This window comes from Oncorhynchus nerka, linkage group LG20, assembly GCF_034236695.1.
Source record: "Oncorhynchus nerka isolate Pitt River linkage group LG20, Oner_Uvic_2.0, whole genome shotgun sequence".
NCBI classification, from domain to species: domain Eukaryota; kingdom Metazoa; phylum Chordata; class Actinopteri; order Salmoniformes; family Salmonidae; genus Oncorhynchus; species Oncorhynchus nerka.
Window position 1 is genome coordinate 74,544,207 of NC_088415.1, and position 20,489 is coordinate 74,564,695.

Sequence of the window (20,489 nt, forward strand, 5' to 3'; positions counted from 1 at the left end):
CCAACATTAAGTTTCACTGTATTATATCCAGAAAAACAACATATATTACACATTTACACACTGTCAAAGAAAACTGCCTTGAAAGCCCATACAGTTTAAACCATCTATCAAATCAAATATAACTCCCATTAAATAGGAGCTTAAAGAAATAATTCACCCAAATGCAGTGCTTGACTTGGACTGAAATAGGTGCTTGTACTAGTTTCAGGTGCCAGTACTGTTTATATTTAGGTGCAGGAGCTCCACAATACTTATGATCTAATATTCTACAAGGGGAACGAACTCAAGCAGTGGAAATTTGAGGTGCAGGTGAGCTCCTGCCCAAGTCAAGCACTGCCCAAATTACAAAATGCGTTCCCCTCTTTTGGCAGCAATTAGAGCTGTGGATCAGTTTGACTAGGATTCTACCAACTTTGCTTAACTCTTCAGGCAACATATAGTTTGAGTGGTAGAATATATTTATGTTCTGTTTTTTTGGTCAACATTTCAGTTGTTTGTAAAAGTTGAGAGAAAATAAGTTGTAGTTACTAAAATAGGCTGTATCATTTGATTTATAGAAGATATTTCTTTTCTGATTTCATTTTGAATAGCATAAAAGTAGACTAAGACTTCTGGATGCCCTACGTTTCTGTATAATTTCTTGGAGAAGTTGTCAAAATGAACTGATTTGTGTCATAAGTTACATTGTTGGCCTCCCGAGTGGCACAGCGGTCTGCATCGCAGTGCTAAATGCGTCACTACAGACCTGGGTTCGATCCTGTGCTGTATCACAACCGGCATAATCGGGAGTCCCATAGGGAGGTGCACAATTGGCCCAGCGTTGTCCAGGTTAGTGGAGGGTTTGGCCCGCGGAGCTTAACTTGGCTCATTGCGCTCTAGTGACTCCTTGTGGCGGGCCGGGTGCCTGCAGGCTGATCTTAGTCGTCAGTTTAACGGTGTTTCCCCCGACACATTGGTGCGGCTGGCTTCCGAGTTAAGCGGGTGGGTGTTAAGAAGTGGGGTTTGGCGGGTCATGTTTCTAGAGGGCACATGACTCGACCTTCGCCTTCCGAGCCCTTCGGAGAGTTGCAGCGATGAGACAAGATCGAAATTAGGGAGAAAAAGGAGGGTAAAAATAAAAGTTACTTTGTTTACAGTGAATAGAATGTTAGAAGTTAACAGTTGAAGCTTTAGAATGTTGAATAAATACCATTAAAGTGAATAGAGATGGACAAAGACACAAAAAGTAATAGTTTAAAAAGTATACGTTATCAAAAGGTTGTATACAACATCTCAATCCTGAACGGTCTGCACTTTAAGTGTGAATGAGGTTTCTAGCTTAAACAGTGTACGAAAAATAGAGTTCTAAAGAATAATACTTTTTACAATATTTAAATTTGTGACTACATTTGCAAGCCCCATTAAAAATGTATCATTCATCATTACATGCTTAGCTGTCAGGGTCAATGGAAGAAGACAGCCCACAGTCCCAGACAGTGTGTGGATTCCAAATGGTACCTTATATCCTACCTATATACTGCACTACCTTTGAGGGTCCACGGGTCAAAAAGTAGTGCATTGTGTAGGGATTAGGTTACCATTTGGGAGTCATGACCAGCTTCAATCATGACAAAATGTTATCTTTATTACCTGCTCCAACAAGCTCTTCATTAACAACCTCCCAGGCTTTTTGTTGCAGTCAAAAATCACATTTCAATACACAGGATTGGTTTATTTTTCACATTTTTAATGACAGAGGTCAAGTATCCAAGGCATTTGTAAAGTGTGTCCGCAAACAATTTACAATTTTCTTCCTATGATGATGTCGACCATATAATTGAGGCATTAACTTGTCATTAAACACGAATTTGAATTGAAATAAATACAATACTGACAAAGAAGATACAACTACAATCTACCTGAAATAGTCTATCGTAGCATCCAGGTCAAGTCCTTGTTTTATGCCACATACAATGACAGCACTACACAAGGAGGTAACAGAGAGCTTCTCGCTCCAGAGGAACAGTAGGTTTGAGGGTGAGTATCACAAGATTACTGGAATTCTGCAGCAAACATCCTGGTACAGTAGGTACAGGTTGAAAAGGTCTATTGATGGCAGCAAGTAAACGAAAAGCCCTAGAGTTAAATTCTTCAGTCAGTCAGCCATATCATTGTGTCATTACTTGAAGTCTAGAGCATTTCAGAATCTCCAAATAAAAAAAAATGGCATAAAAAGGTTAAATAAACATGGACGTATTAAGCCATCTCAACTGAAATCAATGAGTAGGAAAAGTAGGCACTAAAACATAACATAATGTAGCCTTTCACTAACATTGGATTCAATAACACTAGAGTTAGCATCCTTGATTCAAAATGTAGCTAGAAATATAATATATTTGCCCCTAAATGCGCACTACATACACTGCATTTCATGTGAAAGAATACGTAATGTTTGACTAAGAATTGTGATTTCTATCCTTTAGTGTATTTCTCCACTGAGTACTGAAAATGATTACATCAATTAGCCTGTCTGTCACTACTATTGGCAGATACATGGTCATCTAGAATAACATTGCAATGTCAGTTTAAGCATGTAAAAATCACTTAATCATTCAGTTATAAAGAGCTATGGTAACTTTCCATATTAAAATCGGCAACATCTTATATACTGAACAAAAAAACAAAACGCAACATGTAATGTGTCGGTCCCATGTTTCATGGGCTGAAATAACATCACAGAAATGTTCCATATGCACAAAAAGCTCCTCTCTCAAATGTTGTGCACATATTTGTTTACATCCCTGTTAGTGAGCATTTCTCCTTTGTTAAAATAATCTATCCACCTTACAGATGTGGCATATCAAGAAGCTGATTAAACAGCATGATCATTACCCAGGTGCACCCTGTGCTGGGAACAATAAAAGACCAACCGGCCTAACAAGTTAAAGGAGCGTGCAATTGACATGCTGACTGCAGGAATGTTGCCAGAGAAATAGATGTTAATTTCTCTACCATAAGATGCCTCCAATGTCATTTTTGAGAATTTGGCAGTACCTCCGACCAGCCTCACAACCACAGACCACGTGTAACCACGCCAGCCCAGGACGTCCACATTCGGCTTCTACACCTGCGGAATCGTCTGAAACCAGCCATCCGGGCAGCTGATGAAACTGAGGAGTATGGGTCTGTAATAAAGCCCTTTCATGGGGAAAAACTCATTCTGACTGGCTGGGCCTGGCTCCCCAGTGGGTGGGCCTATTCCCTCCCAGGTGAACCCATGGCTGTGCCCCTGCCCAGTCATGTTAAATCCATAGGTTAGGGCATAATGAATTTATTTAAGTTGACCAATTTCCTTATATGAACTGTAACTCAGTAAAATCGTTGAAATTGTTGCATGTTTTTAATTTTTAGTCAATTTAGTCAATAAATTCTTAACTCTATTTCTTTAATTGCATTGTTGGTTAAGGGCTCTTAAGTATGTGACTAAATCTGATTTTCATTTGTTGCATTTATATTTTAGTTCAGTATAATATCCCAAAGGCCACTCAAATCAGAGCTTTTAATGCTATTAACTCTAACCCAACTGCCACATTGTATCATGTAAGTGCTGCCCAACTTCCACATTGTATCATTTAAGTGCTGTCCCAACTGCCACATTGTATCATGTAAGTGCTGTCCCAACTTCCACATTGTGTCATTTAAGTGCTGTCCCAACTTCCACATTGTATCATTTAAGTGCTGTCCCAACTGCCCAAACTCAACATAGGTACATAGAAAAACACAATTTAACTTCCAACATTAAAAGTGTTAGATTGAACTGAAAATTTAGATTATTCCACCAAATAATTGCCTAGTTATTTCACTTTGGAAAACACTAGTTTAATTAGTCTTTCTACAATATTGCTTACTACATCTGACCAGCAGGTGTCCTCAAACACCCTGCAAAACAAACTAATAGATACGTACTTGAATATTGCATGTTACACCCACAAGCTACCTGAATGTTTCAACAATCAGCTCATGGGCCTTCTGTATCAAGTCTTAAAGTAGAAGTGGTGATCTAGAATCAGGTCCCCCCCCCATCCATGTAATCTTATTGATCACGGAGCTGTGGGAGTTTAGTAACTCACAGCCCTAAGCTGTAATCTTATTGATCACGGAGCTGTGGGAGTTTAGTAACTCACAGCCCTAAGCTGTAATCTTATTGATCACGGAGCTGTGGGAGTTTAGTAACTCACAGCCCTAAGCTGTAATCTTATTGATCACGGAGCTGTGGGAGTTTAGTAACTCACAGCCCTAAGCTGTAATCTTATTGATCACGGAGCTGTGGGAGTTTAGTAACTCACAGCCCTAAGCTGTAATCTTATTGATCACGGAGCTGTGGGAGTTTAGTAACTCACAGCCCTAAGCTGTAATCTTATTGATCACGGAGCTGTGGGAGTTTAGTAATCTCACAGCCCTAAGCTGTAATCTTATTGATCACGGAGCTGTGGGAGTTTAGTAACTCACAGCCCTAAGCTGTAATCTTATTGATCACGGAGCTGTGGGAGTTTAGTAACTCACAGCCCTAAGCTGTAATCTTATTGATCACGGAGCTGTGGGAGTTTAGTAACTCACAGCCCTAAGCTGTAATCTTATTGATCACGGAGCTGTGGGAGTTTAGTAACTCACAGCCCTAAGCTGTAATCTTATTGATCACGGAGCTGTGGGAGTTTAGTAACTCACAGCCCTAAGCTGTAATCTTATTGATCACGGAGCTGTGGGAGTTTAGTAACTCACAGCCCTAAGCTCGACTTAGCACTGTTTAAACCATTCGTTTGAGTTAGTAAAAAAGGGTTACACCAAAAGACAAAACAACCTCAGAAGCCATGATTGATATCACCGACAGTGGTTCAGTAGCACATGCTGTATGGTAGACATACAGAGTAGTTGAACTTTATACTAATTCCCTAAAAATGATAATGTGGCTCGGTTACACAGTACATGGGAGAAGTTGCGCTACTGGTATATGCATTACATTTATACATCCTTTTACTCATGCTTGGTGTGGTACAGACAGACTGAACTAAACTGATAGCCTCAGACTCCTAGGCTTCGCTCAAAAGTGAGGTAAAGTCTGACAGGCCACTAAAATACTGACAATAACTTATGTGAAAGAGTGGTGTGTGGTTTAGCTGATCATTGGAAGCACAGCAGTCTCTTGGCACCAGCAGCAATGGTTAAAACATTGTATGCATGCCAAATGGCACCCTATTCCCCATGTAGTGCACGACTTTTGACCAAAGGCATACGAGAACTTGTCAAATGTATTGCACTATATAGGTATTAGGGAACCATTTTAGGATGCAAGCCAACTGTCTGAACTACAACTACGGCAAGGGAAGTATTTGTGGGCCTGTCTATGAGGTTGCCACAGAATACAGGAGAAGTACCAATTCCAAATGTTTCAATAATATCCTTTCCAAGTCAACCAGTCATCATTACACGCAGGTATGGGGCAATGCGGAATGACGTTTGCACATTGTATGGGAAGGGAAGGCAACACTCACTGTGTGCCTTTAATACTGCTAGCCATTGTATAATAGGGCAAAAAGACCTTGCATAGTACAGGATTTAGTTGTGCTAGCCGGCCAAGCTTCTTACCTCATCCTGCTGAGGTCTCAGAATTAACAATAAAACTGAGCAATGAAGGATATTATTCATGCCATTTTCACATAGCACCATCCCATAATACCATCATTAAGATCACACTTGCAATTTTCTAAAGAAATTATATGCAGGGAAATAAACATTCACTTCCATGATGAAAACAAAAAAGCTAACTAACATACTAGGCAGAAGGAAGAGGAGATTAGCTAAGTCGAGGTACCCATCCCAGTGTCTTCCTGTATACGTGTTTGACCAACCGCTGACTGTTTGAGTGACATCCAGTGCCTGTGTGTGTGAGTGTGTGTTTACACACTATAATACTATACAAGTGAGAACCAGAATGAGAAAGGTACACATTGCAGACTGTGGCTAGCAGGGAGGGCTGGAGATGGTTGGAAACAACACCCAGCACTCAGATACGGGCAGACACCTGTTCCAGAGAGCGAGTGGGAGGGCGAGGGGCCGGCGGGGTTATTGCTTTCAGGCTCTTCAGGCTGTTTCCCGGGCAGCTCTGGCTGCTGAGGCCCCTGTTGAGGATGGGGATGATGGGAGGTTCGTTGCGTGGTATATTTACGGGACAGGAGCGGGTACGGGCGTGCCCCTTGTGACCCCCGGCGTGGCAGATGAGGTCGCTGACCGTGTCCATGGGCGAGAGGTGTTTCAGCCAGCGCTCCAGACGCTCTTCCTTGTACTTGATGGAGTACCAGGTGAGGAAGATGAAGATGAAGCCAATGAACTTGAGGCTGGCAGCCAGGCCGAAGTAGACGAAGCGGAAGGAAGTGACGTCGTACTCCCAGCAGGAGCCGTGGACACCACAGTCCTGCTGCCACAGCATACAGGTGGTGTCGATCACCGCCCCAAAGTAGATGGGAGTAGGGATATAGGCTGGGGAGAGAGGAGAGGAACAGTTAGAACACAGCAGAAGTAAGTTTGGTATAGGGATGTAGGCTGAGGGGAAGGAAGAACATCTTTCAGAGCAAGAAGCCAAACACATATTCCCATTTCAAAAACCTAATATCTTCAGCCTAATTACAGTAAGTTTTGAACTTGATCTTGAGATATTTAATATCAGCAATTAGGGCTGTTAAGAGATTTTTTAAAAATGTAGCTAGATGATCGCAGAGGTTTCTGTATTAATTTGAGAAATTGTTCAAATTTGATCCTATTTAAAAGAGGTTCAATTTAGAACTCATTCCATTGGGCTGTAGGTGTAATATATTTTGATTATAGGGTTAGGAAACAAAATAAAAACTCAGCTTGGTCCGATATAAAAGAATGTAAAATATCATACAGCTCGAGCTCCAGAGTAGCGCAGCGATCTAAGGCACTGCATCACAGTGCTAGAGGCGTCACTACAGACCCTGGTTCGATCCTGGGCTGTATCATAACCGGCCGTGATCGGAAGTCCCATATGGTGGTGCCCAATTGGCCCAGTGTCATCTGGGTTAGGGGAGTGTTTGGCCAGGGTGGGCCATCATTGTAAATAATTATTTGTTATTTTCTTAACTGACTTTTCTAGTTAAATAAATAAAAGGTTAAAAAAAAACATTAGATCTAGCCTTGGCTAGTTCTTATCCATGTCCAACGAACTCATCACAAGCTGCTACTACAATAGAGTTGGGATAATTTGTTTTCATCTATTGAAATGAGATCTACAACAAAAACTGTAGCTATATGGAATAGAAGTTATTTTCTGATTAAAATATTTGTGTTTAAGCCATGGCATTGTAAACATTCTTGTTTGGTTAGCATAACTAATGTTACCATAACTGGCTAGCTACTTCTGCGCAAATTATGTTTTTGCAGTTCTCTTAAACACCTGGGAAAGTGTTTATGGTAAAACTAAGTTTTCCTTCCACTTTGTTGCTGAAAGCTGAGTGCAGAGTGGATGGTTTAAGCATCACAAGAGACACCACTCCAGTGTTTCCCCTACATTCATTTAACACAGTGGCCCACCATTCCAAAGTGAATGTCTCAAAATGCAGAGAATATTTTGAAATTCCTTTTCTGTTCCTCTTAGTAATACTCTGACAGGAAATGGGAGAAATGAGTCTTCCCAAATGACATTCCCCTTTAACTACTCCTCATGGAGAGAGTCAGTTCACACTTAACTAAAAAAAAAAAACCTCTCAGAATGGCACATGACTGTATTCAGTGTATTTCACTGGTTAGCCAAGCTGCATCCCTCACCAAGGGTCCTGAGGAGAACAAACTGCATCCCAAGTGCAAAGGGTCTCTCCTGCTCTTCTACTGACCTAGAGAGAAAAAAGGGATGAAACCGTGAAGAGAATAGTGCTCACAATACAACTACTACTTCACACAACTTCTTGTTTGTGTATTTTGTACCGGGATGGGTCCATACCTCAACCCTTACAAAATAGGTGTGTCTATACAGTGCATTCAAACAGTAATCAGACCCCTTGACTTTTTCCACATTTTTGTTAAGTTACAGCCTTCTAAAATGGATGAAATAGTCCCCCCCCCCCATCAACCTACACACAATACCCCATAAAGATAAAGCAAAAACAGATTTGTTTGCTGTTGGAAAATAAAAATAAAAAACTGAAATACATTTATATAAGTATTCAGGCCCTTTACTCAGTATTTTGTTAAAGCACCTTTGGCAGCGATTACAGCCTCGAGTCTTCTTGGGTATGACACTACAAGCTTGCAAGCTTGGCACACCTGTATTTGGGGCGTTTCTCCCATTCTTCTCTACAGATCCTCTCAAGGTCTGTCAGGGTGGATGAGGAGTGTCGCTGCACAGCTATTTTCAGGTCTCTCCAGAGATGTTTGATCGGGTTGAAGTCCGGGCTCTGGCTGGGCCACTCAAGGACATTCAGAGACTTGTCCTGAAGCCACTCCTGCGTTGTGTTGGCTGTGTGCTTAGGGTCGTTGACCTGTTGGAAGGTGAACCTTCACCCCAGTCTCTGTACTTTACTCCGTTCATCTTTCCTTCGATCTGGACTAGTCTCCCAGTCCCTGATGCTGAAAAACATGCTCACAGCATGCATGCTTCACTTTAGGGATGGTGCCAGGTTTCCTCCAGAAGTGATGCTTGGCATTCTGGCCAAAGAGTTCAATCTTGATTTCATCAGACCAGAGAATCTTGTTTCTCCTGGTATGAGAGTCCTTTAGGTGCCTTTTGGCAAACTCCAAGCGGGCTGTCGTGCCTTTTACTGAAGAGTGGCTTCTGTCTGATTGGTGGAGGGCTTCAGAGATGGGAGAACCTTCCAGAAGGACAACCATCTCCAAAAGAGGAACTCTGTCAGAGTGACCATCGGGTTGTTGATCACCTCCATGAACAAGGCCCTTCTTCCTCGATTGCTCAGTATGGCCGGGTGGCCAGGTCTAGGAAGAGTCTTGGTGGTTCCAAACTTCTTCCATTTAAGAATGATGGAGGCCACTCGGTTCTTGCGGACCTTCAATGCTGCAGACATTTTTTGTTGACCTTCCCCAGATCTGCACCTCGACATAATCCTGTCTCAGAGCGCTATGGATAATTCCTTTGACCTCATGGCTTGATTTTTGCTCCGACATGCACCGTCAACTGTGGGAATTTATATAGACAGGTGTGCCTTTCCAAATCATGTCCAATCAATTGAATTTACCACAGGTGGACTTCAATCAAGTTGTAGAACCATCAAGGATGATCAATGGAAACAGGATGCACCTGAGCTCAATTTCAGAGGGTCTGAATACTTATGTAAATAAGTTCTGTTTTTGTTATATTTTCGCTTTATCATTATGGGGTATGGTGTGTAGATTGAGGAACAAAATATATTTAAATCAAATTTAGAATAAGGCTGTAACGTAACAAAATGTTGAAAAAGTGAATGGGTCTGAATACTATCCGAATGCACTGCAAGTGTGCTTTCTTTTGGTCTATACCTGAGAGTGACGATAATGGCGGAGGGCTGAGCGCAGGCGGTGATGAGTGTGACGATGAAGAGGAAGATGAGGAAGGGGATGAGTGTGCTGCAGGTGCGGTCACATTTCCCAGACACGGCGTAGCCGTTCTCATTCAGGTAGGTCTTGACGATGACCAGCTGCAGCTGGTTGCCCTGGCCGTTGGAGGAGGGGGTGATGACCTGTCTGCTCTGGACACACGCACAGTCTGCGTAGTTCCGGATCTGAGAAAGGGAGGGACACAAAGCATCACACTCAGCTCATCTTATTGTACTTTAGATGTGAACGTCTAGGGAGCAACTGTGCGTACCACTAGGAGAGTGTTATTCAAGTACTACCAATGTGGACTGTACACTAAATAGATGCGTCACGAATGTTTGTTCTATGAACAGTTAGTGTGACGACCCTCCCACTCTGTCTGCTGTATTTCTCGTCGCTCTTGTTTTCCTTATTAGGATGCCGGTGGGCCGAGCCTGGAGGGTCGTCAGCAACATGGGACACCTGTTTGTTTTGGCACCTTTCAACAACGCATTATCACATTTATGCATGCAAAAACTCACTTACACTACAGATTACCGATTACACACACATCATTGTATTTAGTTTACTTTATTTAATAAATATATTTTGTTATTCCTTGTCTCCACGTTGTCTCCCTTTAGTTACGAACTTCGAGCCGGTTCGTGACAGTTAGCTATAACTAGGGCCTAACGGTGTAGTTTTGACTGGTTAAGTCACAATGGCCAAGAAGAACTCCTGGCCTTAGCTTTAATGCTCTCACACACACATATAACTCCGAATGTTGATCTGCCGATCGTTCAGCTCACTGTGTTTTAGGGACCACCCGCTGTAGCATCTCACTGACCTCATTTTTCACACGATTCCACACGTAAAATCGGTGAGAACCTGGTTTGCAAACTACGTTCAGAGGTGCTAAGTACTCTTGGCCAGCAAACACTATTGATGTGTCTGAGCCCTTAGGGTTAGCTTTAGGTTGCAAAGTTGTGTAACTTTCCCCAAATTCTCAGAGATCCTATTTGGAATATTTCTGGAATCTAGAGAGAATAAGTAGGAAATCCAGGAAAACCAAGTTACCATTAAGTTAACATTTTGCAACCCTACTATCGTGACTCACTCCTTTGCTGTCGTTGCCCACACTGCTACAGCCTGCCAGGCAGGGGTTAAAGTATGTGATGCCATCAGAACCACAGACCGGCGCATACTCATGGATCTTACAGCCACAGTTCACGTTACACCCTCCAGTCAGGTTACGATGGGTCATGGTGAGAGTAGGACTGAGGAGAGGGAGAGAGATATATTATTTATAGAGACAGAGTATAGGGAAGGAGAGGGATATGAAGGGGGAGAGTATAGGAAGAGGGAGATAAAGCAAGAGGTGGTGAGAGAGAAAGGGAGAGGGATGAAGAGACCAAAATACCCTTAGAGGAAAATGTCCATCACAGCTTTATCCGAAGACTGATTAAACATAATATTAAGTCAGAATATCTTACCGTGCTGCTATTCAAATCGGCACATTTACACTGACATTTCCCAGAACAAGGGCACTTATACAGTGGGGCAAAAAAGTATTTAGTCAGTCACCAATTGTGCAAGTTCTCCCACTTAAAAAGATGAGGCCTGTAATTTTCATCATAGGTACTCTTCAATTATGACAGACAAAATGAGAAGAACTAAAATCCAGAAAATCTTTGGGGCCGTTGCTGGGCAACACGGACTTTCAACTCCCTCCAAAGATTTTCTATGGGGTTGAGATCTGGAGACTGGCTAGGCCACTCCAGGACCTTGAAATGCTTCTTACGAAGCCACTCCTTCGTTGCCTGGGCGGTGTGTTTGGGATCATTGTCATGCTGAAAGACCCAGCCACATTTCATCTTCAATGCCCTTGCTGATGGAAGGAGGTTTTCACTCAATCTCACGATACATGGCCCCATTCATTCTTTCCTTTACACGGATCAGTCGTCCTGGTCCCTTTGCAGAAAAACAGCCCCAAAGCATGATGTTTCCACCCCCATGCTTCACAGTAGGTATGGTGTTCTTTGGATGCAACTCAGCATTCTTTGTCCTCCAAACACGACGAGTTGAGTTTTTACCAAAAGTTATATTTTGGTTTCATCTGACCATATGACATTCTCCCAATCTTCTTCTGGATCATCCAAATGCTCTCTAGCAAACTTCAGACGGGCCTGGACATGTACTGGCTTAAGCAGGGGGACATGTCTGGCACTGCAGGATTTGAGTCCCTGGCGGCGTAGTGTGTTACTGATGGTAGGCTTTGTTACTTTGTTCCCAGCTCTCTGCAGGTCATTCACTAGGTATTCCACCTCTAAATAACTATATAAATCGGCAGATATCGGTAATCAGTGACATTTACCTTCCTAAAATCAGTACCGGACCCAAAAATCATATATCGATCAGCCTCAAATTCTAGATAACAGTTTCATGCATCACAGTTGTTCAGTCTGGTGACAGCCACAGGGGCCTTCTGCCTTTATCATGACCTTCACCACAAATGCACGCACACAGCTGAGTGTAAAACAAACAAAAAATCCTCACATTGCTTAATTCTTTGATATTGGTTTTTGGAGGCTGGAATGTTTGCAGAGAAAGAATCAAAAGATTCAGGGAGGGATATTGAGTGAAGGAAAGAAAGGAGGGCGGTCTGTATCTTACCCGGTGGTGTATGGAATGTTGATGCCTCCCAGGTTGATGCTCTCACATCCCACGATGAACAGAGTAGAGAAGCAGAGCAGAGAGACCCCACTACAGATCATGGCCAGCTTGGCTGACTCTCTGGCTCCCAACTTCAGCTTCTTAATGATGTAGCCCCCCAGGACTATCCCCACCCCAGCACTGGGCACGATGATCACACCTGGGCCAGCACAAGAAAGATGGTCAATGGTGTTCTCTAGAACAGAAAGATTAGATCACGGCAATCTGTTTCACATTTAACACGTATACAATTCTACAACAGAATTTACTTCGGCCTTCCGTTCACTTCCAAACACACCATCCAAAGTACACATGACAGAGTAGATACTCCTTTCTAGGGGAGTGGTGAGGGAGCTTTAAGACACCCCCTCAAATAAAGGGGGCATCAGGTACATGGTCAAGTAGTGAGTAGTGAGTGCGAGTCCCAGACTGAGATGCTTGTGAGGAATGGGAAGGCTCGGACTTCTAATTGATCTATGTGGTGAAGCTAGAGGTCATTTAGATCCAACAGACCTGTATTCCAAGCTATGCACTTCAGAGTGCAACTCTAGTACAGGTGAACAGTTAGAGTGATGTTAGAGGGGCGCCTTTACCTGTGCAGATGCTAGGGGCGCCTTTACCTGTGCAGATGCTAGGGGCGCCTTTACCTGTGCAGATGCTAGGGGCGCCTTTACCTGTGCAGATGCTAGGGGCGCCTTTACCTGTGCAGATGCTAGGGGCGCCTTTACCTGTGCAGATGCTAGGGGCGCCTTTACCTGTGCAGATGCTAGGGGCGCCTTTACCTGTGCAGATGCTAGGGGCGCCTTTACCTGTGCAGATGCTAGGGGCGCCTTTACCTGTGCAGATGCTAGGGGCGCCTTTACCTGTGCAGATACTAGCGCTGGATGCTGGGATGCCGAATTGCGACTCTATGAACTTTGGTATGAAGGTGATGAAGGCGGTGACGATGGCGCTCTCTGCAGTGTAGGACAGGCTCACAAACAGGAATGTGACATTACTCAGGATCCTCACTGCAGCCTTAGGCAGCTCTACACACAGGGACAGGGAGGGAGAGAAAGAGAGGGAGTGAGAAAGTTTGAGAGAGAGAAATAAAGAGAAAACACAACACGTTAGCTAAATGAGCATCACAGACAGACTCAAAGCCTGAAGGTCCAATTATATTATGGAGTTATCCTAGGGCACATCTGCTCACCAGGAAGACAAAGGATTATGTATAATGTAATTCACTTCCTTTGAGATTACGCATCACCTTAAAAGGAAGTACATTTCACCAGCCCAGATTAGTATGAAACACCATACAGTAGTAGCTTACTGAAGTGGACTTTATTAGAACATTAAAAAGTGTCATTGAGCTTTGATTATTGTGTAATAAAAATGTTTGTGTGACAGCAGTTCAGCTCTAGCTATATATATTATATAGCTGTATATAGCAGTCTGTGGAAGCAACAAACCATGCCGAGCACTGATAGACTATCATCAGTAATAGTATGAGAGGCAAGAGTCATTAAGATACCCCTGCGTCTAATAATAGCCTCAGTGAGCGCCCCAAATTGCACCCTAGCTATATATAGTGGACTTCATTTGACAAGGGCATATAGGGCTGTTCAATTCTGGTCCTGGATGGCTGAAACACTTTGTTTCTACCTGGTAGTTAATTGCACTCACCTGGTGTCCCACGTCTGAATTAGTCCCTGATTAGAAGGAGAGGATGAAAACAGTGTTTCAGACCAGGATTGAACAGCCCTGACGCAGAGAATTGGGTGCCATTTGGAACGCATCTGCTTTCTGTATAGCATACCTTTGATGTCTTTCCCAAAGCCCATGGACGATGTAACCGTCTGGCTCTTGCTGTTGGTCTTCTCCTTGGTGATCTCATCATCACTGGACACGTTGTCCAGGCTGATCTTTTTCCTCTTCTTCTTCTTCTTGTTTCTGGGAGGCAGCTTTTTGGGGAAGGTGAACATGGGGAAGATGACCAGCAGCATAGCGACAGAACAGAGCAGGAATCCGCTCCACCTGAGAGAGCAGGGAGGGTTTAGCTTAGGTCCTATTTTAGTTACAAAATTAAATGTACGTTCAGTGTAATGTACAGTATTTATTATGTATACAACTACTGTGTGTCTAAGACAATCTATCCTATTATCTGCACTGAGTTCAATAGCACATTCCCACAACATACAAACCCCACATTAAACACACCATGGAACACTACAATAGTAATATGCATTTCAAAGTCAGACACCATTTGACAAGCTAACATGTACATTTCTAATATATCCAATCATATTTACATATGGCAACCAAACATGGAAATGGCTAATATCTTTATTTAATCTCATAATTTAACATATTCAGTGAAAAGTCTGGAACATTACCAGTTGCCAATAAAGCGAGGGTCGCTCTGATCTATGTTGACCACAGTCTTGGGGTCTACGTAGAAGCCGATGAGAACTCCTCCTAGCAGGTACCCAGCAGCCGGACCCAGGGCTCCCATCACATACATGACAGCTGCAGAGGGAAACAGGTGTGAGGCATCAGGACACATGGACATGTAAATGAATGGGTTAGAAGAGCATGGGTGCTAAGAGAATGGATCAACAGAATGGAGAATCAAGAGCATGGGTACGTCCAATGGCACCATAGTCCCGATATAGTTCACTCCTCTTGACCAGAGCCCTATGATCAAAAGGTAGTGAACTATAAGGAATAGGGTGCAATTTGGGGCGGAAGCCTATGTTCTACCCCTGACTCAGTCATGTATAGCATCTAAGGGTATTTTCACATATAGTCCTCTTTAAATAACTGATCTCGGTGAACTCTTGGGGGAGGACAAAAAAAAAGGGGGAAAAAAGCTAAATAACTTAGTTCTCTTTGTATTCAAAACTGCCGTTGCCTTTGAATGAAGACTCAAATCTTATTTTTGTGGACAGAGTCCTCTTTGTATTAAACATAGCAAGGAACCAAGATCTTTTTCCAACATGCATGTTTTTACAAAGTGCAGGACAAGCCATTCAATCAGAATGTGTTATTGGACAGCTAGATATATCTACTTAAATTGTGGAAGCTAATAAAATGAGACATGATAATTGTAATCAGAATATACAGTCGTGGCCAAAGGTTTTTCACAAAGTCTGCTGCCTCAGTTTGTATGATGGCAATTTGCATATACTCCAGAATGTTATGAAGAGTGATCAGATGAATTCCAAAGTCCCTCTTTGCCATGCAAAGGAACTGAATCCCCCAAAAACATTTCCACTGCATTTCAGCCCTGCCACAAAAGGACCAGCTGACATCATGTCAGTGATTCTGTCGTTAACACAGGTGTGAGTGTTGACGAGGACAAGGCTGGAGATCACTCTGTCATGCTGATTGAGTTTGAATAACAGACAGGAAGCTTCAAAAGGAGGGTGGTGCTTGGAATCATTGTTCTTCCTCTGTCAATCATGGTTACCTGCAAGGAAACACGTGCCGTCATCATTGCTTTGCACAAAAAGGGCTTCACAGGCAAGGATATTGCTGCCAGTAAGATTTCACCTAAATCAACCATTTATCGGATCATCAAGAACTTCAAGGAGAGCTGTTCAATTGTTGTGAAGAAGGCTTCAGGGCGCCCAAGAAAGTCCAGCAAACGCCAGGACAGTCTTCTAAAGTTGATTCAGCTGTGGGATCGGGGCACCACCAGTACAGAGCTTGCTCAGGAATGGCAGCAGGCAGGTGAGAGTGCATCTGCACGCACAGTGAGGCGAAGACTTTTGGAAAATGGCCTGGTGTCAAGAAGGGCAGCAAAGAAGCCACTTCTCTCCAGGAAAAACATCAGGGACAGACATTCTGCAAAAGGAACAGGGATTGGGCTGCTGAGGACTGGGGTAAAGTCATTTTCTCTGATGAATCCCCTTTCCGATTGTTTGGGGCAACCGGAAAAAAGCTTGTCAGGAGAAGACAAGGTGAGCGCTACCATCAGTCCTGTGTCATGCCAACAGTAAAGCATCCTGAGACTATTCATGTGTGGGGTTGCTTCTCAGTCAAGGGAGTGGGCTCACTCACAATTTTGCCTAAGAATACAGCCATGAATAAAGAATGTTACCAACATGTCCTCCGAGAGCAAATTCTCCCAACCATCCAGGAACAGTTTGGTGACGAACAATGCCTTTTCCAGCATGATGGAGCACCTTGCCATAATGCAAAAGTGATAACTAAGTGGCTCGGGGAACAAAACATCAATATTTTGAGTCCATGGCCAGGAAACTCCTCAGACCTTAATTCCATTGACAACTTGTGGTCAATCCTCAAGAGGCGGGTGGACAAACAAAGACCCACAAATTATGACAAACTCCAAGCGTTGATTATGCAAGAATGGGATGCCAGAAGTTAATTGACAGCATTCCAGGGAGGATTGCAGTGGTCTTGAAAAAGAAGGGTCAACACTGCAAATATTGACTCTTTGCATCAACTTCATGTAATTGTCAATAAAAGCCTTTGACACTTGTGATATGCTTGTAATTATACTTCAGTATTCCATAGTAAAATCTGACAAATATCTAGACACTGAAGCAGCAAACTTTGTGAAAATGTATATTTGTCATTCAACTTTTGGCCACGACTGTACTATTAACATGTACATTTGACTGGTAACAGAATAGCAATAGAATAACTGCAGAATAAATAATGCTGTAATTGAACATTGTACACCCTAGGTAGGCTACAGCACCTTTAAGAGCTACAATAGGGTACAACATCTGTTGTGATTCTCACTAAATATTTAATCAATAAACAGCTTATGAAGCTCACAGCCTATAGATCACATATTTCAAACAAATAATCTGAACTTAAAAACACACATTTTGGAATTTCTGTGCATCCTTGACAATCTCTAATCCATATCCAAATACAGCACATATTTTTTATTCCCGTGAACCACCACATCTTCGCTCTTTTGAAGGGTCATGGCAGGGGAAATTGTGTTGCAGTAGTATTTGGTGAAGTGGTAAAAGCAAATGATAGCAGTGCCGGTCAGTTATGTGCTGATGGTTAGTCACTATTCGAGAGTCACAAGAAGGTGACTTCAAATATGGCACGTCAAGGCAACTGCAGTCTACTGTTCAGATGGGTTAAATGTAATAGCCTAACTGAAATCTGGACACTGACTAGGTCTATATCCTCTTACACAGCCTAATATAATATGAACTTCTGCAGGATTAAGCATTTCTTGCAGTAAAATTATACACCAAATGGACATTTTTACTTAGGAAAAGGAGATGAGAAATATGATTGAGAGAATGAATGTACGGTTAGGGACCGTCTGTAAAGATACTATCACCTTTTGACGCTGATAAAAGATAGCATATCAACCACAAAGTATGCAATCCAAGCCAAACTGAAATCTTATCATGAACATGTTGGGTCGTTTTCACTGCTTTTAAATTTCCTTATACCGGTCAATCCGATGTCATTTGGAAATTTTGCACGTTAGAGCTTTCCCATTTTTGGGGGGTTATTGCATTTTCTCCCCAGTCCCCAAATGCCTGCTGCAAGAGAGAAGCAGAGATGAAAGAGCATTTTACCAATGTCAATGTCAACTAGATTTATTACATTATTCTGATGAGCATTAGTTTATTTAATCTTCTAGGGCAGTAATGACAGAAGCTGCATGTATCTAATTAGAGAAATAGCCTAACAAAATGTTGCAAATAAGCATAAAAATATATATTTTTTTAATTAGGGTTAAAAGAAATCCTGCGATCCCTGAAAAAATATTGCATGTCTTCACACCCCAGACTTAGCCCAATACTTGATGGAAGCACCATTTGTATCCATTACGGCTATGAATCCTTTTAAATGATATTCTACTAACTTTGCACAACTCTTAGGGCAATATTTATCCATTGTTTTTGCCAAAATTGCTCAAGCTCAGTGAATTTGTTTTACTGTGTTTCCAATCATTGATGGACAGCAAATATTCAAACCCACACAAGAACACTCAACACCTTTTGGAAAATCCATTCTGCCGATAGCATTGAAAATAATGTAATTGTCCCGCTAAAAATACATCTCTATCTCGGGGTTAACTTTTCAAAAGACTGAGGGGTTTTTCCTCTAACTTTGTACCTGGGCTTTGCTCCTTTCATAATTATTTTGACCCCTGACAAAATCCCCAATCCCTGCTGGTGACAAGAATACAGTACCCATAACATGGGTATATTATTCGACCATGCTGGACCTGAGCCCTAGGACCGTGCCCCCAGGACTACCTGACATGATGACTCCTTGCTGTCCACAGTCCACCTGACTGTGCTGCTGCTCCAGTTTCAACTGTTCTGCCTTATTATTATTCGACCATGCTGGTCATTTATGAACATTTGAACATCTTGGCCATGTTCTGTTATAATCTCTACCCGGCACAGCCAGAAGAGGACTGGCCACCCCACATAGCCTGGTTCCTCTCTAGGTTTCTTCCTAGGTTTTGGCCTTTCTAGTGAGTTTTTCCTAGCCACCGTGCTTTTACACCTGCATTGCTTGCTGTTTGGGGTTTTAGGCTGGGTTTCTGTACAGCACTTTGAGATATCAGCTGATGTACGAAGGGCTATATAAATACATTTGATTTGATTTGATAACATGATGCTGCCACAACAATACACAGGGTTTCATTGTGTTGTATTGGATGTAGCCCAAGCTTGTAGGTTTTTACATTTAGGCCAAAAAGTTAATTTCTTTGCCATGTCTTGCAGTATTACTTAACAGCCTTGTTGCAGTGGATTTATTTTTTAACACAGGCTTAAGTTCTTTTCACTTTGTCCTACAGGCGGGTAATTTGGAGTGGATGGATTTTTCTTCCATTTAAATCTGTGAGCAGGTTGCCTACGTGGTTTTTCAGGATGCCTAAATCCAAACAGTGAAATACAAAATAAAGTTGGGATTGAAAAACACTCAACTTAAACAGCTAAACCCAGACAAATGGAAAGATAATGTGTCTATATATTTTTTTCATAATATAATATTTGAGAACTAAATCACCAAAATAAAAGCTAGACAGTCAATGAGAATTAAATTCCAAAAACAATGAATTTAACAGTATTTGTGTTATGTTTGAGCAAAAAACTAAAACACAGTATTAGCCATGGCAAAACACAGAACATAACATTTCTCTCAGTTCCATGCCAGAATATGTAGAACCCAAGGAAAATCAGCTTTAAAAGTGCAACATTTTTTCTCAGCTGAATAGCAAACTGTGTAGAATTGCAGGATATAAGCTTAAAAACGGAAACATCTCTACACCGTCAAGATGGGGGCCTCTAAAATGTTCTCTAAAATGTTGCTGAGCCGACCGTGCAAATTGCCACTCCCACCACCCAAGGCACTTTGATCACTTATTTCACTTTGTAAATGTGGAGTAAATTATGTACATTGATAGAAAAAATAATAATAATTTTAAGACTGCAAGAGGTGTGCAGACTTCCAATAGGTACTGTAGTTCTTCCAGTGCATTGGCCATCTTAGTCACGTCCGGTTTCAGTAAGCTGCTTTGTTGAGGTCAAAATGAAAACATCAAATCTAAAAAGCCTCAAAGATTTCCCACTGTTTCCAACCAAAACAATGTGTTACAGGGAGCTATCAGCTACAACCTATCAACAATTTAAAATCAAATTCAGTTGTCGTATCAATCCACAAACTCACCAAAAATGTTTTTTTAATAAAGATCAACATTATGAAAAGGTATGACCGTCTTTCTGAGAGAAGGACATGCTGCTGACTACTCAGCATGTGGATCAGACGGCCGGCACATACCGAAGGGAGAATGAACAGAACGCATGTACGGGTTTTGAACTGGTTGTACTGTACTGATTGTGTCTAATTTACTTTCAATGGGGAACAGACTGGTGAACTAGCTTGTCATTCAGTCTATAATTACCATTAATGGGCTTTGCGCCTTTCATATTTATGGTATTACCTAATTACATATCGTAACGGTCAGATTAAAACCTCTCCAAAACAGAAAACACTGCCATATTTTCCTATTAACCAAAATACAATGATGACAATTCAGAAGCTATTTTGAATACATTTTCTTGGTCCTAGAGTCATGAACTGTTCAGATTACATTGGGGGAAGTTACTGCTTTCAATACATGTAAAAGAAAAGGGCAAATATGGAGTTACAAGGTTATCAGGCAGCAAAAATATGTTCTTTGTCTCTACAGCCTTGAGTACATGAGCTCAGATGAGTTA

At 42.1% G+C, this 20,489-nt stretch overlaps 1 protein-coding gene across 2 annotated transcripts in view; it reads right to left on the reverse strand.

Moving 5' to 3' along the window:
* Positions 1–4,433: 4,433 nt before the first annotated feature.
* Positions 4,434–20,489, reverse strand: part of LOC115103129 (solute carrier organic anion transporter family member 5A1-like) — a 30,342-nt gene continuing 14,286 nt past the window's right edge. For both annotated transcript variants that reach the window (XM_029623795.2, XM_029623794.2), the window contains exons 3-10: positions 14,643–14,775; positions 14,066–14,283; positions 13,131–13,295; positions 12,229–12,427; positions 10,673–10,832; positions 9,520–9,761; positions 7,819–7,883; positions 4,434–6,513 (exon numbers count right to left, since the gene is read on the reverse strand). In XM_029623795.2, the coding sequence (XP_029479655.1) occupies positions 6,041–6,513; positions 7,819–7,883; positions 9,520–9,761; positions 10,673–10,832; positions 12,229–12,427; positions 13,131–13,295; positions 14,066–14,283; positions 14,643–14,775 (1,655 nt within the window). In that variant the 3' untranslated portion in view covers positions 4,434–6,040. The remainder of the gene's footprint in view (positions 6,514–7,818; positions 7,884–9,519; positions 9,762–10,672; positions 10,833–12,228; positions 12,428–13,130; positions 13,296–14,065; positions 14,284–14,642; positions 14,776–20,489) is intronic.